Source organism: Cololabis saira, chromosome 17 (genome assembly GCF_033807715.1).
Source record: "Cololabis saira isolate AMF1-May2022 chromosome 17, fColSai1.1, whole genome shotgun sequence".
Classification (NCBI taxonomy): Eukaryota; Metazoa; Chordata; class Actinopteri; order Beloniformes; family Belonidae; genus Cololabis; species Cololabis saira.
Genome location: NC_084603.1, coordinates 34507467 through 34521444, shown reverse-complemented (window position 1 = coordinate 34521444; position 13978 = coordinate 34507467). Strand labels below are relative to the sequence as shown.

Genomic DNA, 13978 nt, shown 5'->3' with positions numbered 1-13978 from the left:
AACTTATCAGGGATGGGAATCGAGAACCGGTTCTTGTTCAGAACCGGTCCCCAGTGTTTTCAATTCTTCTTTTCGATTCCAGTGGGCACGAATGACGTCAGCACACACGTTGCTAAGCAATGTACGTAAGCCAGCAGTCAATAGTACACATGGCGCCCAAGCAATACAAACCCTCAGAAGTCTGGTTACATTTCAGTAAAAAAGAGGACAACAGGGAAACTTGCAATACTTGCAAAGTGGATATATCGTCGAAGGGAAATACTATCAACATGCTAAAACATTTCCGCACACAGCAACCAATAACAATCAATGAATGTCGCGTTTTCAATCCACACTGGACCAAAGTCAGTCCTTCTCGACCCAGCAGCAGCAACGTTAGCATGTCCTTGGCTAATAATACTGCAGGTAACTAGTTAACTAAAGAACACTGCCCATCATACTAGCGTAATTTGAAAATCGATAAGGGAATCGATAAAGAACTGAATCGTTAAGCAGAATAGAAAATAGAATTGGAATCCTAAAAATCTTATCAATTCCCATCCCTAGAGCTTCTCCTCAGCTCCTCAGAGGACTTCTGCTCTTTATCTGATCATTCAGCTGAGGGCCACGGTGCTTCTGAAAACATGATGTTGTGTTCTCTCCTTTACCGTGTTCCTGTAATGTTTAGGACGCCCCCAGAGTCACAGCTCCCGTCCCTGCAAGACGCCGTGCGCTCTGCGCAGCAGCTGCGCCAACTGCACCAGCCAGGCCATGGAGTGCATGTGGTGCGGCAGCACCCAGCGCTGCGTGGACTCGTCGGCCTACGTCATCTCCTTCCCCTACGGCCAGTGTCTGGAGTGGCAGACCCAGGACTGCAGTGGTGAGGCTCCGTCGCACCCCAAAGTGAAAATACAAGCTTTAATCTGATCAAAATGGGTGGAAAGGTTCAGGAATGAAAACTCTTTATTATGCAGAAGCGTGCCGTTTTCTATTAGTGGCTAAAGTGTCATTGGACGGTGATCATAAGGGTATATTTAACATGTTTATGCAAATGTCAAACTTATTACATTTATCATAGTAAATACTTGTTCCCATTAATATTTCTTCAGAACGGTGTGTTTACAGCAGCAGTCACAACTCAGTATTACAAATGTAAAATCTTTATCCTCATTTAGCAGCTCAAAGCCAGTATTTACGCTTCGTCCAGTAAAATGTCGTATGGATTGATCTCAGCCCAACAGTGACATTGACTACGTTTACATGCAGTCAAAATTCGGGTTATTGCTAATATTCCGGTTACTGAAACATTCAGAATATTCCGTTTACATGGTAATTAATCATTTGGGATATCTGGATCAAACCAGCGACGCACGGAGAATGTCATGACGCAATTCCCGTCATTTCTGCTTGTTCTTCCTGTATCCAAATTCAAAACAAATGCTGCTTCGCTCACCTTCTTGTAAATCTCACTATCCCGGTACTTTCTACTGTCTACAAATGCAGAAATGTTCATAACCTTCATTACATTTATGAAGTGATTGGTCTCCTCCTCACTCCAAAAGTGTGACGTGGTCTTATGTTTCTCCGTGTTTATAAGAACTTCCTGGACTCAAAAGACCAGGATTCCTTGGGAACAGAGCATGCGCAGAAAACAAATTCATGTTCCGTTTGATCGGGATATTCCGTTTGGCGTTTACATGACCCAATATTCGGGTTTTAAAAGGAGTAACCCAGGAGTCATATTCAGGTTTTTAAAAACCCGAATATGAGCAAATTCGGGTTATTCAAAGGGGTTATTGGTGTTTACATGGCCGTGCAAATTCGGGTTATTGCCAATATTCGGGTTTTAAAAGGGTTATTGACCATATGTAAACGCAGTTGCACATGGTGCTTGACTTCCTTGAAGTCCTGAAACTTTCTAACATTTAGTGTCACCAGCTACCTTCACTGGCGTGTGCGTGACAGACCGACGTGACACCAAAACACAATAGCAACATCTGTTACACTCTGTCCCGGGTCTATACTGGTGGTGAATCAGCCTTACCCTCCTCAGCCGACCCCTCACCTTACAGGCAGACGTGGAGCAAAGAAAGCTGTTGTTCCCACTCCAAAATCAGTCCTTAACAAAACAAAACAACCAAACAAACCCCCACATCTGAACAGGTCTGAGATAGCAATGTTACAGTGCTCATGTTCACACAGTCACCTCAGTCACCGTGGGATGAAGGAGGTGACTGAGAGAGGAGGTCCTGAAACACCGGTGCAGACAGCATGGGTGGCAAACGTGGCTTTTTCCTGTGAACGTGGGGTGCAGAGTGTCGCTGTGGCTGTCGTTGTGCAGTGGACAGCTATTTAAATTGTTCTTCCTATTCAACAACACAGAACATTTGTCTTATTTCTTTCTTCAAAAAAATCTCATTACACTTAAAACAAGACTCATCACTGGAAAAAACAACAATTTTCACCTGTTTCAAGTAGATTTTCACTTAAAATAAGTAGAAAAATCTGCCAGTGGAACAAGATTTTTTTGCTTGTAATGAGAAGATAAATCTTGTCCCACTGGCAGATTTTTCTACTTATTGCAAGTGAAAATTTACTTGAAACAGGTGAAAATTGTCAAATAAGTTATTTTTCTGGTAATTACTCTTGTTTTAAGTGTAATGAGATAAAAAATTTAGACATTTCAACTAGAAATAAGACAAATATTCCTGAAATGAAATGAAAATATATTTATTTCGGCCAGGTCATTCAGGATTTAAACACCAACAGAAAGCATTAGTTCACATAATAAGAGACCTAACCGAAAAGGAATAGGCTGAAGCTATTGCTTATTACGGCTACCCTTCTCACATGATCAACTTATTCAGATCGCAACATACAAAACATCATACAAAAAAAATCATATTGTTTACACAATCACGAACATAATTCCGTAATAGTATCCTGGTAAGATTTTGAGTTTTTGCAGTGAGACGATGCATCTGTTGGTCCATCACATGTCCTGAATCTCTGGCTGATGCCAACCTGATCCATGTTGACTGATCGGTTGAGTGATTCTGCTTCTGAAGTCCTGACGTGTTTTGGTTGGGTTTAATTGAGGCTGAACTTTGACCTCTTATGCTTTAACTCATTAATATAAAACTATAAATATAACTGCACATGTGGAGACAGTTGAACAAAAACAGCGCTGAGGTGGGTGGGATGTTAATTAGTGGGCTTTGATTATTCTGAGGATACTTTATTGTGCAGATCTCGTCACTTTTATGTGACTAGAATTTATTACCATCCCTTTTTACAGAAGTCTTATCTCTCATTTTGTCGACCTAATTACGTGTCCTGGCTGAAATTGAAACCAAATAAGCTGTACGTGTGTTGGGCTTTTATTCTGCTACTTTTTACCCCTGATCCTCAAACTACAGCTTATTTGGTTAAAAAAGACTGCTTTTACTTCAGAAGTCTGGCAAACGAGCAGCTGTTGGATATTACTGCGCGCTTTTGCTGTATTTTTTTGGTTTATGCCAAATCTGGTGCTGGTTTGGCAACGGCAGCCTGCAGCCGGAGGATTCACGAGCAGGGGATTAAATGTTGGACCCTCCGGGTCTCAGCGCTGGCAGATATCCCGCGTCATCCTGGGGGGGGCTCAGCCTCCCATAACGTCTACAAATAATATGTTCATAATTTTTTGAAGTCTTGGGCTTTGAAAGCCCCAAAGCCTGTTTGAAGACTCCACACTTCAGCTCCTCTCTCCGTGCCTGCTCTACCTCTCCGCCAGCCAGGAAGTGCAGTGTTTACGGGTCACAGAGCAAACCAGAAGTAAGACGTCACTTCCACATTTATTTACGGCATAGATGCCCCTAGGCACATAAAAAACAAATCTGCTCCTTTGCATCCCTACATGGATTTAAAGGCAGAAATACAGCGTTAGAACATCCTGCAAACAGTTAGTTATTGACTTTTTTATTATTATTTTTGCCGTTTTCAGTTTGTTTATTTCAGTTTAGTATTAAACAAGTGTGTCAGTTTTGAAAACTGGTGAGGTTCAGTGTAGCTTTAGCTCTGTTTTGGTTTTTTAGTTATTGACTTACAGGAAAAATATCTGCAATGAAGGAATCCAATCAGTATGTATGTATGTAATATATATATATATATATATATATATATATATATATATATATATATATATATATATATATATGTAATATATATATATATATATATATATATACACACACACACACGTTCACGGGGTCTACACTAAAAACGCGTTAACTGTAATGACTGATGCACACTAATGATATACTTATTAAATAAAGTTGTAGACTGCTAAAATTGAACAAAAACTAACCAAATATGGGAAAAAAGCAGTAAATGAAAAGCTCTGTTCAGTGTATCAGTAGCCTGCTAAACCATCTTAAAATATGAAAATATGTTTCACATCAGTTCCATCACGTTGTCATTGCTCTCTTAAGGTCCTGACATAATATTTCACACAAAGATGACTGGACTTGAACGTTGCAACATTTGGTTCTTCTCTTTTTCATCCTTGCGTTTCATCCCAGCCAAGATTTATCTGTTGGACAGATGGCCTCACATCTTTCTTTGAGTTGATGGAGGACCACGTGACTGCAAGGTGCCGGCCGGATCCTGTGGCTGCAGAACGAGCCCCAATAATCAGCCCTCCAACCCAGTGGGTTTGATGCAGTTTGGTGAACCTCAGTCAGGCTTTCATGGTCTGAGACAGGAGGCTTTCTCCTTCTCCTCCTAAACTGCACCATATTAGCTGCCATGAATGTGTTTTTCTCTGAACACTGCCTACTATGACCACAAGGTCAACCTCCTGGGTCCGTTTCTTCGTTGGCATTATGTTAACTCGCTCCTGAATGCTCCAGACCAGCAAACTGCTCTTATAGATGTTCCTGCACTCGACTAAAGCTATTGGTTATTGAAGGACATTTGATTAGCAGCATCTGGCTGCTGCCTTTACATTATTAAGCAGTAAGGCTTCACCGAGGTTCTCCATATGCCGCTTCTGCACTCTGGTTTCTGAAAGGATTCTTGCTGCAACTGATGTCTATAAGTGAAGAACCTAAAACTCAATAACCGCCTTCAAAGATGAAACTTGAACCTATATCTTTTATTTAATAACCAAAGCTCCTGGTTGTAAGATCCAGAACAATCCGGTGCGTTGTTGTCCAACACCCGGGCTCAGGAGGACAACAGAGGAATCTGCAGCTTGTTGCTCTGCGGTAGGACGGTTGTTAAAGACGGGCGTATTGGATTACAGAGCACATGATTCTTTAATGTTAGGTCCCTTCGTGCTGGTGTTTTAGTATCGACACGCTCAGGCCAGATGGTGGTTATGTTGCTGTTGCTGATATTGTTTCTGAGAGAGAGAGAGAGGGCCTTATTTTCCTCTGTGGCAATCTTCTCAAGTGTGTATATATATATATATATATATATATATATATATATATATATATATATACAGTACTCGAGTTGTAAAAAAATAATCAGGGGGGATGGTGGATTTTATCATATGGGGACAGATAATTTGTGCTGATTACAAATAATATAATATATTACAAATAATAGCACTGACCAAAACACCTGCAGAAATACTGCAGGAATGACATAGCAGCAGTTAAATGCAGCCTTCTGAAAGCTTTAAATATCCACTGGGCTTACATCAAATACATCAAAACACAACAATAAAAAACAGTTTTCTGAACTTATCAATATGACTCTGTCCTTCACAGGATAAGTAAAATGGATCACTGCAAAAACTCAAAATCTTAACAAGAATATTTGTCTTATTTCTAGTGAAAATGTCTCATTTTAGTAAAAAAATCTCATTACACTTAAAACAAGACTCATCACTGGAAAAAACAACAATTTTCACTTTTCACTTCATTTTTTTGCTTGTAATGAGAAGGTAAATCTTGTCCCACTGGCAGATTTTCCTACTTATTTCAAGTGAAAATTTACTTGAAACAGGTGAAAATTGTCAAATAAGTTATTTTTCTGGTGTTATTTTTCTGGTGATGACTCTAAATGTTGAAATAGCAGTAAAACCACATTCATTGATGAAATGACATAAGGGATGGAAAGGAGGGATGACAGTTTTACAGGGGGGATGATTTTGACCGTTTTTATTTCAGGGGGGATGCCATCCCCCCTCAACTCAAGTACTGTATATATATATATATATATTTATATTATATTATAATGTGTGTGTGTGTTGTTTGTGCATCTGTACTATGTGGGTTCTGTGGATCCAGCTCCTCGTGCCCAGAGAGGAGTGAAGGCAGCTTATGGCCTCTCCACTTGATGTATTATTTATGGAGGCTCACAGATCCGTGCATGCGCTGGCTGCAGCGATGCTCACCGTCAAGTGCTGTTACACAGAGATGAAGCCCGTTGATCCGCGCCACCCAGGGAGGACAAATCTCAGACCCGGTGTGATCAGAGGCGGGGTGGCAGCAAGGCCATTGTGCTGAGAGAAGCTGCCATGAGAAGAAAATGTCCTCAGCAGGAATGAAGCCCCCCGTCTTCGGTGCGACCTGCGTAGCGCGACGTCCCGCCGACATCTCTTATCCCTCGCGTTTGATGGCAACCGATACCACGAGTTGGGATTTGAGCATTTTTAGTAGAGAATATCTGCTTTTCTCTGTGTGAGCTGGAGTCGGATCTGCCGTTCTCGCTTGTTGTCGGGGGAACTTTAGAGGCTGTGAAGCTCTCGGCCTCCGAGTGACAAAGTTTGAAGAGACGGATGCTCGTGGTACCCGCGCGACCTAGTTATAGTTCCGTCTCCTGCTCAGCCTCATTTGTTTATTTGTAATGATCCCCATTAGCTATGCCCTTAAACACAGCTAGTCTTACTGGGGTCCACTTTAAAAACAATACAGTTAAAACCTACAGTTAAAAACAAGACATAAAAAACTTTACCATACATGTAAATCATTATCTTAAAGCAAAAAAAAATGCATGAAACATTCCAATATACAGTAAAACATCACCTAGGCCATGAGAATCAGATCAAAAATACACCTCACCCTGTCCAGTATGTACAGTATATGTATCTGTATAAGTGTGTGTCTGGTATCATATACATATGATATTCCAAGGTGTTTCTTAATTTGCTTTTTGAATATTGATTTCTGTGTTAATCTAGTCATAGGCAGTGGTAAAGAATTCCATGATTTCTTTGATTTATATTCTACTATACGCTTCAGAAAATTAGTGTTTGGCTTAGGAAGTGAAAACCGGCCCTTTGTTGCCTGTCTAGTAGCGTATGGGTATGACTCTAGATTGTCTTAACTGATTGTACTGATATAATGGAGTTTTGGATTGTAAAACCTCCCATATTGAAAACAGAAGTGCAGCATTCATTCTGTCTTCAACGTTTAACCATTGTAGACAGAATTGACATGAAGACGACAGACATCCTGCAGATGGGGTTGTTTCACGTTGGAAAGACAACAAGGATGACATTTATATACACATATCTGTAGAAAACGTGCCATAAAACAGAACTCTGCCTCTTTGCTCAGCAGCTGTCAGTGCTGGAGAGAGCTTCTCTGTTGAAACGTGCTGTGTTTGACAGGTCTCACCAAAGAAATAAATACCCTGCAGTCAGAAATATCACCTGTGGCAATGATCCAATCACGTGCTTATCCCTCGTTTTCATGCTTTGGATGGATACGTTGTTGGCATTGACCAAACAGAAAAAGGTTTGTAAAACCTGTAGTCGCACATTTTAAAACAAAGAAAACAAACAAATGTCTTATCTGCGTGTAAACGCAGGACTTGAATAACTCTTAATTCCCTCCATTTGGAGCACGGATGAGGCCAGATAATTGGAAACGCTATTAAAAGTAGAAGAGACTGAGATGCACACGATTATCTACTTAAACTAACTGTTACGAAAGTGACCGTTTAAAGACTTTAAAGGCACATCTAGAGTCCTCGGGGTGCACGGCTGATCACATCTGAGGCGTTCAGGTAGATGGCTGAAGTATTTGACCGATTAACTCTCTCCTCTTCTGACATGTTTCCAGAATAAACGTCTCAGAAGCTGAGAATGCACCTCGGCGTGAGCTGAGGGAGGCAGTGAGTGCGGAGGCATCAAGTCTGCACTAGAACACGTTTTAAGTGTGAAAACAGTCATGCAGGGCTCTTTCAGTTGCACCTCTCATTTTGTCTTTTGCAATATAAAACATACACATTATGAAAGGTTAGCGTTGTGATTGTGTAACATCGAGCAGCGGTGGTTACTTCGTGATGCCAGTAAAAACCTCTACAGGTGGGCATTTATTAGTGGCATTAGTGGTTTATCAGTCACTGTTTGCAGGCGCGGGGTTCAATATGCAATTAAAGCTGCAAGCAGCGATGAACGGGCCCTCGCAACCTTGTGCACGTTCAGGCTGCAGTGGAAGCGCTTGTATGACTTGATGTAGATTCTTCAGGCTGGACATTTAGTGGATGAAACCACCCACGACTCTCTATATCAAACCATTCAAAAGTTATGGTAGAAATTAGGAACTATCAAATATGGACCAATCAGATGAAGGGGGCGGGCGCTTTTTGGCGTCTATCGTCGCCACGGTAACGCTTTTGACTGAGAAAAGTAATGCGCATCGTCGCAGGATCGAGACGCACATTGATGTATAACACACCTGGGTGGACGTTACGGTTCGGGCGAAGAAGCGGCTGAAGAAATGGAATAAATTGCGCCAAAATTACACGATTAATTCAAAATGGCCGACTTCCTGTTCGGTTTCGGCCATAGCGCCAAGAGACTTTTCTTTAAGTTGCGACATGATACAGGTGTGTACCGATTTCCGTGCATGTACATCAAACCGTATTGTGGGGCTTGAGGCACAAAGTTTTCTAGGGGGCGCTGTTGAGCCATTAGGCCACGCCCATTAATGCAAACCATTAAATATCAATTTTTTTGCCAGGCCTGGCTTGCATGCAAAATTTGGTGACTTTTGGGGCACGTTTAGGGGGCAAAAAGGCCCTAATTTCGTCGGAAAAAGGAAAAAAAGGATAAGGAACATTCCTACAGATACAATAGGGCCTTCACACTGTCAGTGCTCGGGCCCTAATGATCAATACTACGCTCTACTTTGAAGCACAGCAGCGTGTGAGGGTTTTACGTGCATAAGCAGGGCTTGGATTCGAACCGACCACCACATACCTGCTCAGACTAGTAATCTGGTGTTCATGCACTCATGGGTTGAACACTGCAGCCTGGATCGTCCCACATGTTGCTGTCTTGCTGTAGAGAAACACATCACACACTTCCAGTGGGTCAGTGGACACACTTGTGTCCTGGCACTGACGATGGCCTCCATTTTATCATATGGGGACAGATAATTTGTGCTGATTACAAATAATATAATATATTACAAATAATAGCACTGACCAAAACACCTGCAGAAATACTGCAGGAATGAAATAGCATTAGTTAAAACGAATTGCAGATCCGTGGCGTCACGTTCTGAAGCCAGTGATGTCAAACTTTTCTGGAGGTGAAAGAAAACCACCTTGATGTCACTTGTTGTGGCACGTTGTCACCTTTTGTAAAACGTAAAGTTTACGGGTGGTTTTTCAGCCGGTATGTAATTTAAAAACTCCAATTTGCGAGCTGCTCGGTGGTGTAGTGGGTTAAGCAGCGGCTCATATACTGAGGCTACAGTCTTCCTGCAGCGGTCGCAGGTTTGAATCCCAGCCTGCGCACATTTGCTGCATGTCTTCCCCGTTCTCTCTTTAAAAAAAAGCTCCAATTTGCCATCTCAGATAAAGTACATAATCCTGGAGACAGATTGGAAAAAACCAGCTTTTGGGAACTTTGTTTTCATGTTTTTTCAAAAGTAAATTGGATGTGAAAACTAGTGACAAACCCCTACCGCCCTTGAGCTGCAAGAGGCTGCTTCCTTTTTTGCATTTTTAATAATTTTTTATTGTGTGATCTGAAAAACATTTAATTTTTGCCCTATCTTTTTTATTTTCATGATGCCTGAAACCCCGGAGTTTCTCTGGAAATAAATCATACAAAATCTAGTGAAATGACAGAAATCAAGTAAAAGGTGAAGTGAACACTGGAATAAGAGATAAGAGCATGAGCGGAGGGAAAGTGAACATTATTTACTTCTTTATTTCATTCATGTTTTAATTAAGTGATTGTTGTTTAAGAAGGACAGAAAAACAGATAATGAAATGAAACCAAGATGACAGACGATGGATGACAAGGTGTAATGATGAAAATAAACAGCACCGAAAGAGAGAAAGAAGAGAGGGATGGCTTAATTAGCGGGTAGAAATGGAGAACGGGAGAAAAAAGTGTCGGGGACGGTGAATGGAAGACGGAGAGGAGGGCGAGTTTGAAGTTCTGAAGGTGCTGAATAATGCAGCGGCAGCGAAGAGGAACCAGGACGGCGGTGCGTTCAGGGCAGGACCGCCCGCACCAGGAGAAACTGGTTCAGCAGAAACATCTGGGGCTTTGACGACTGGATTCTTTTCAAAAGAGGAACGACGTGTGGAAATCCCAGTTCTGCTCGATGCTACATGTGAATGAGATGAGAAAACTTCCACAATAAACCCAACAAAGCGGGCGGCCCTTTATAAGTGTTCACAGATGGCTTTTGCTCTGTTGATGTTTATTTATTTATTTTCTTTTACAAGCTCTGGAAGCCGTTTCGTAAACCAATTTTTAATCTCCTCCAGTAAAGTGTTGTTGAATGTCACCTCCAGTTTATGAATACTAATGCCTTCCTTGACGTACGGAAAAGGTGCGGGAATGAAAAGTCAATTTCTCTATAAATGTTGAAAAGGTGAGAAAAGCATGTTTGAGGAGGCGGACCGGGCCTGACATGGGGTATCTGTTTAGTCATAATGTCCTCGTGTATCTGCAGAGGCGTGTAACTACACATTTATTACCAGGGTCACGGCGTGCTGCGTGTGTCAGGTGGAGCATAAATCTTTGTAGGCTCTTGTTTGACTTCATGGAGGAAACCTTTGAGTCCTAACCCCGACCCGTCTCTGCCTCCTCTTCTCCCCCCCAGCCCAGAACTGCTCGGGTCTGAGGACGTGTGCCGAGTGCCTGCAGAGGGTGGAGTGCGGCTGGTGCGGGGATCCCAGTAACACCGGCAAGGGCGTGTGCATGGAGGGCTCGTACCGGGGCCCTCTGAAGCCGGCGGCCCCCCGGCCCGGGCCCAGGGACCGGGACCGGCTGCCCAACAGGGACATGAGCGTGGACCAGGGTCTCTGCTCGTCCGACAGAGGCTACAACTGGGCCTTCATCCAGTGTCCCGGTGAGTGAGACGCAGTCCTGACTCAGGTCTGACACGTGTTTGAAACCTTATAATGGAGCTTTTCCAGTAGTACCTACTCGGCTCAACTTGGCCAAGTTTTGAAGCTGCTGTGACGTATTTGATTGTGTATCTAAATGAAGAAGACAACAGCACTAAAGATGTAGAACCTGGAGGAGATGATATACAGGACTGTCTCAGAAAATTAGAATATTGTGATAAAGTTCTTTATTTTCTGTAATGCAAAAATGTCATACATTCTGGATTCATTACAAATCAACTGAAATATTGCAAGCCTTTTATTATTTTAATTGCTGATCATGGTTTACAGCTTAAGAAAACTCAAATATCCTATCTCAAAAAATTAGAATATTCTGGGAATCTTAATCTTAAACTGTAAGCCATAATCAGCAATATTAAAATGATAAAAGGCTTGCAATATTTCAGTTGATTTGTAATGAATCCAGAGTGTATGACATTTTTGTTTTTCTAATTGCATTACAGAAAATAAAGGACTTTATCACAATATTCCAATTTACTGAGAGAGTCCTGTATATGTGCTGCTGGGTCTGTGGCTTGTGTTATATATGAAGTTAAAAAATGAGAGTGAGAGAAGTTTCAAGCGGCGACGCTTTTTTTTTTGTTAGTTTGTCTCAGCGCTGCTGAAAAGTCAGCTGGAGCCGTGAGCAGCTATGAAGAGACAGAGCTCCTGGTAGATCTGGTCGTTCCTTATCTCCGTCTAGATCCCTTTTTAATTCTCTCCTCAGCACCAGGTTTATGAACATCTGCACCTCAGAGTTGGATCATGAAACAGACTTCTGCTGCCGTTGCTGGTTGAATAAAATGAACAAGAAGCCGTCAGAGTCTTTCACTGATTTCCTCCTCCTGACTCAGACGTCTGACTCCAACCCCCCGACCAATCGGTGGTCTCTAGTGTGATGACGTTAGATACAGCCGACTCAGCCGCTTAGAACCTCGGCAGAATAGTTACAGAAAAGTATCTACTCGGCACGTTACACCCCTAGTGGAAAAGCACAAAAACAATGCGAGTGGAGTCGGGCTGAGTAGGTACTAGTGGAAAAGAGCCATAAAACATCCGCCTGTTCGGGGCGGATGACACACGCATCGTTTAAGCCGTACAAATCCATTGAAGACCGTTACCACCCAAACAGAACCTGTTTCCAACACCGAGCAGCTACGTAAACACGGTGTCAAAAGATGATCCGGCACCGAGCCACAGGGAACCAGCGTGAGTGAACAGCTGCCGGTGCACACTTTCACTTTCCAGGTCCTGCAGACATTCAGAGCCCTGAGTCTGCACTCCTCCCTCCGTCTCCTTTACACCACACTTATTCACATACACCTTTTACTTGCTGTGACTCATTACAGTTAGGTATATCACGTTAGAGCCACATGCCAACGGACGGGTTAATCCGTGTATGTCTGTGCCGAGTGTTGAGCATCTCCTCTTTCTCCTGTTCCAGCTTGTCAGTGCAACGGCCACAGCAGGTGTGTGAACAGCAGTGTGTGTGAGCACTGTGGGAACCTGACGGCGGGGACGCACTGTCAGAGCTGCATGCCTGGTTACTATGGCGACCCCACCAACGGAGGGAAATGCAACGGTGAGTGTGGAGTTTTAAGTCTGTGTCCATGTTTTTTGAAAACAAATGCAGGTGTGCACCAGTGCACTGCAAAAACTCAAAATCTTAACAAGAATATTTGTCTTATTTCTAGTTAAAATATCAAATTTTTAGTCAAAAAATCTTAATGTCACTTAAAACAAGACTCATCACTGGAAAAAACAACAATTTTCACGTTTAAAGTAGATTTCCACTTAAAATAAGTAGAAAAATCTGCCAGTGGAACAAGATTTTTTTTTTTCTAATATCTTTATTTCACACTAATTTTCACAATTCACATTCACGATTTCTATTCTACCCACATTCCTACCCTCTCCATAATTGCCCTGGGGGAAAAAAAAAAAAAAAAATCATACATTAAGGGAAACAAAATTAAATAAATATATAAATAAAAAAAATAAAAAAATAATGGCAGCAACAGCGATATCAAACTATATCCATTCATACATACAAACATACATACATATAAGGCACAAGTTCGAAAAAAGAGATACTCATTGGTCCCCCTTGGAAAAGTTCTCCAGTTTTGAAAATAATGGAGACCAAAATTCTTGAAAGATATGACCACGGTTGTATTTTCCAAAGTAAATTTTTTCCAATGGTAAAAAAACTGAAATTTGATCAAAAAAAAACTTGAAAGTTGGAGGGGAATCATCTTTCCAAAGTAAAAGTATGCATTTCTTAGCGAAGTATGTGATCATAATTAATATCCTGCTTTTTTTCCGGTCTAACTGAAGATCCAGTGTATCATTTAATAATGTCATTATTAAATGACAACATTGTTTTTAATGAGAAGATAAATCTTGTTCCACTGGCAGATTTTTCTATTTATTTCAAATTGAAAATTTACTTGAAACAGGTGAAAATTGTCAAATAACAAGTTATTTTTCTGGTAATGAATTCTTTTAAGTGCAATGAGATTTTTTGACTAAAAATGAGACATTTTAACTAGAAATAAGACAAATATTCCTGGTAAGATTTTGAGTTTTTGCTGTGTGAGAAACTTCCACACCTGTGTCTTCCTGGTAAATCCCTCTACCCTGACAA

At 41.5% G+C, this 13978-nt stretch overlaps 1 protein-coding gene across 5 annotated transcripts in view; it reads left to right on the top strand.

Moving 5' to 3' along the window:
• Window positions 1-13978, top strand: part of atrnl1a (attractin-like 1a) — a 340130-nt gene that overhangs the window by 102952 nt on the left and 223200 nt on the right. For all 5 annotated transcript variants that reach the window (XM_061745230.1, XM_061745229.1, XM_061745228.1 and 2 more), the window contains 3 exons: window positions 668-859; window positions 11046-11294; window positions 12776-12913. In XM_061745230.1, coding sequence (XP_061601214.1) covers window positions 668-859; window positions 11046-11294; window positions 12776-12913 — 579 coding nt within the window. The remainder of the gene's footprint in view (window positions 1-667; window positions 860-11045; window positions 11295-12775; window positions 12914-13978) is intronic.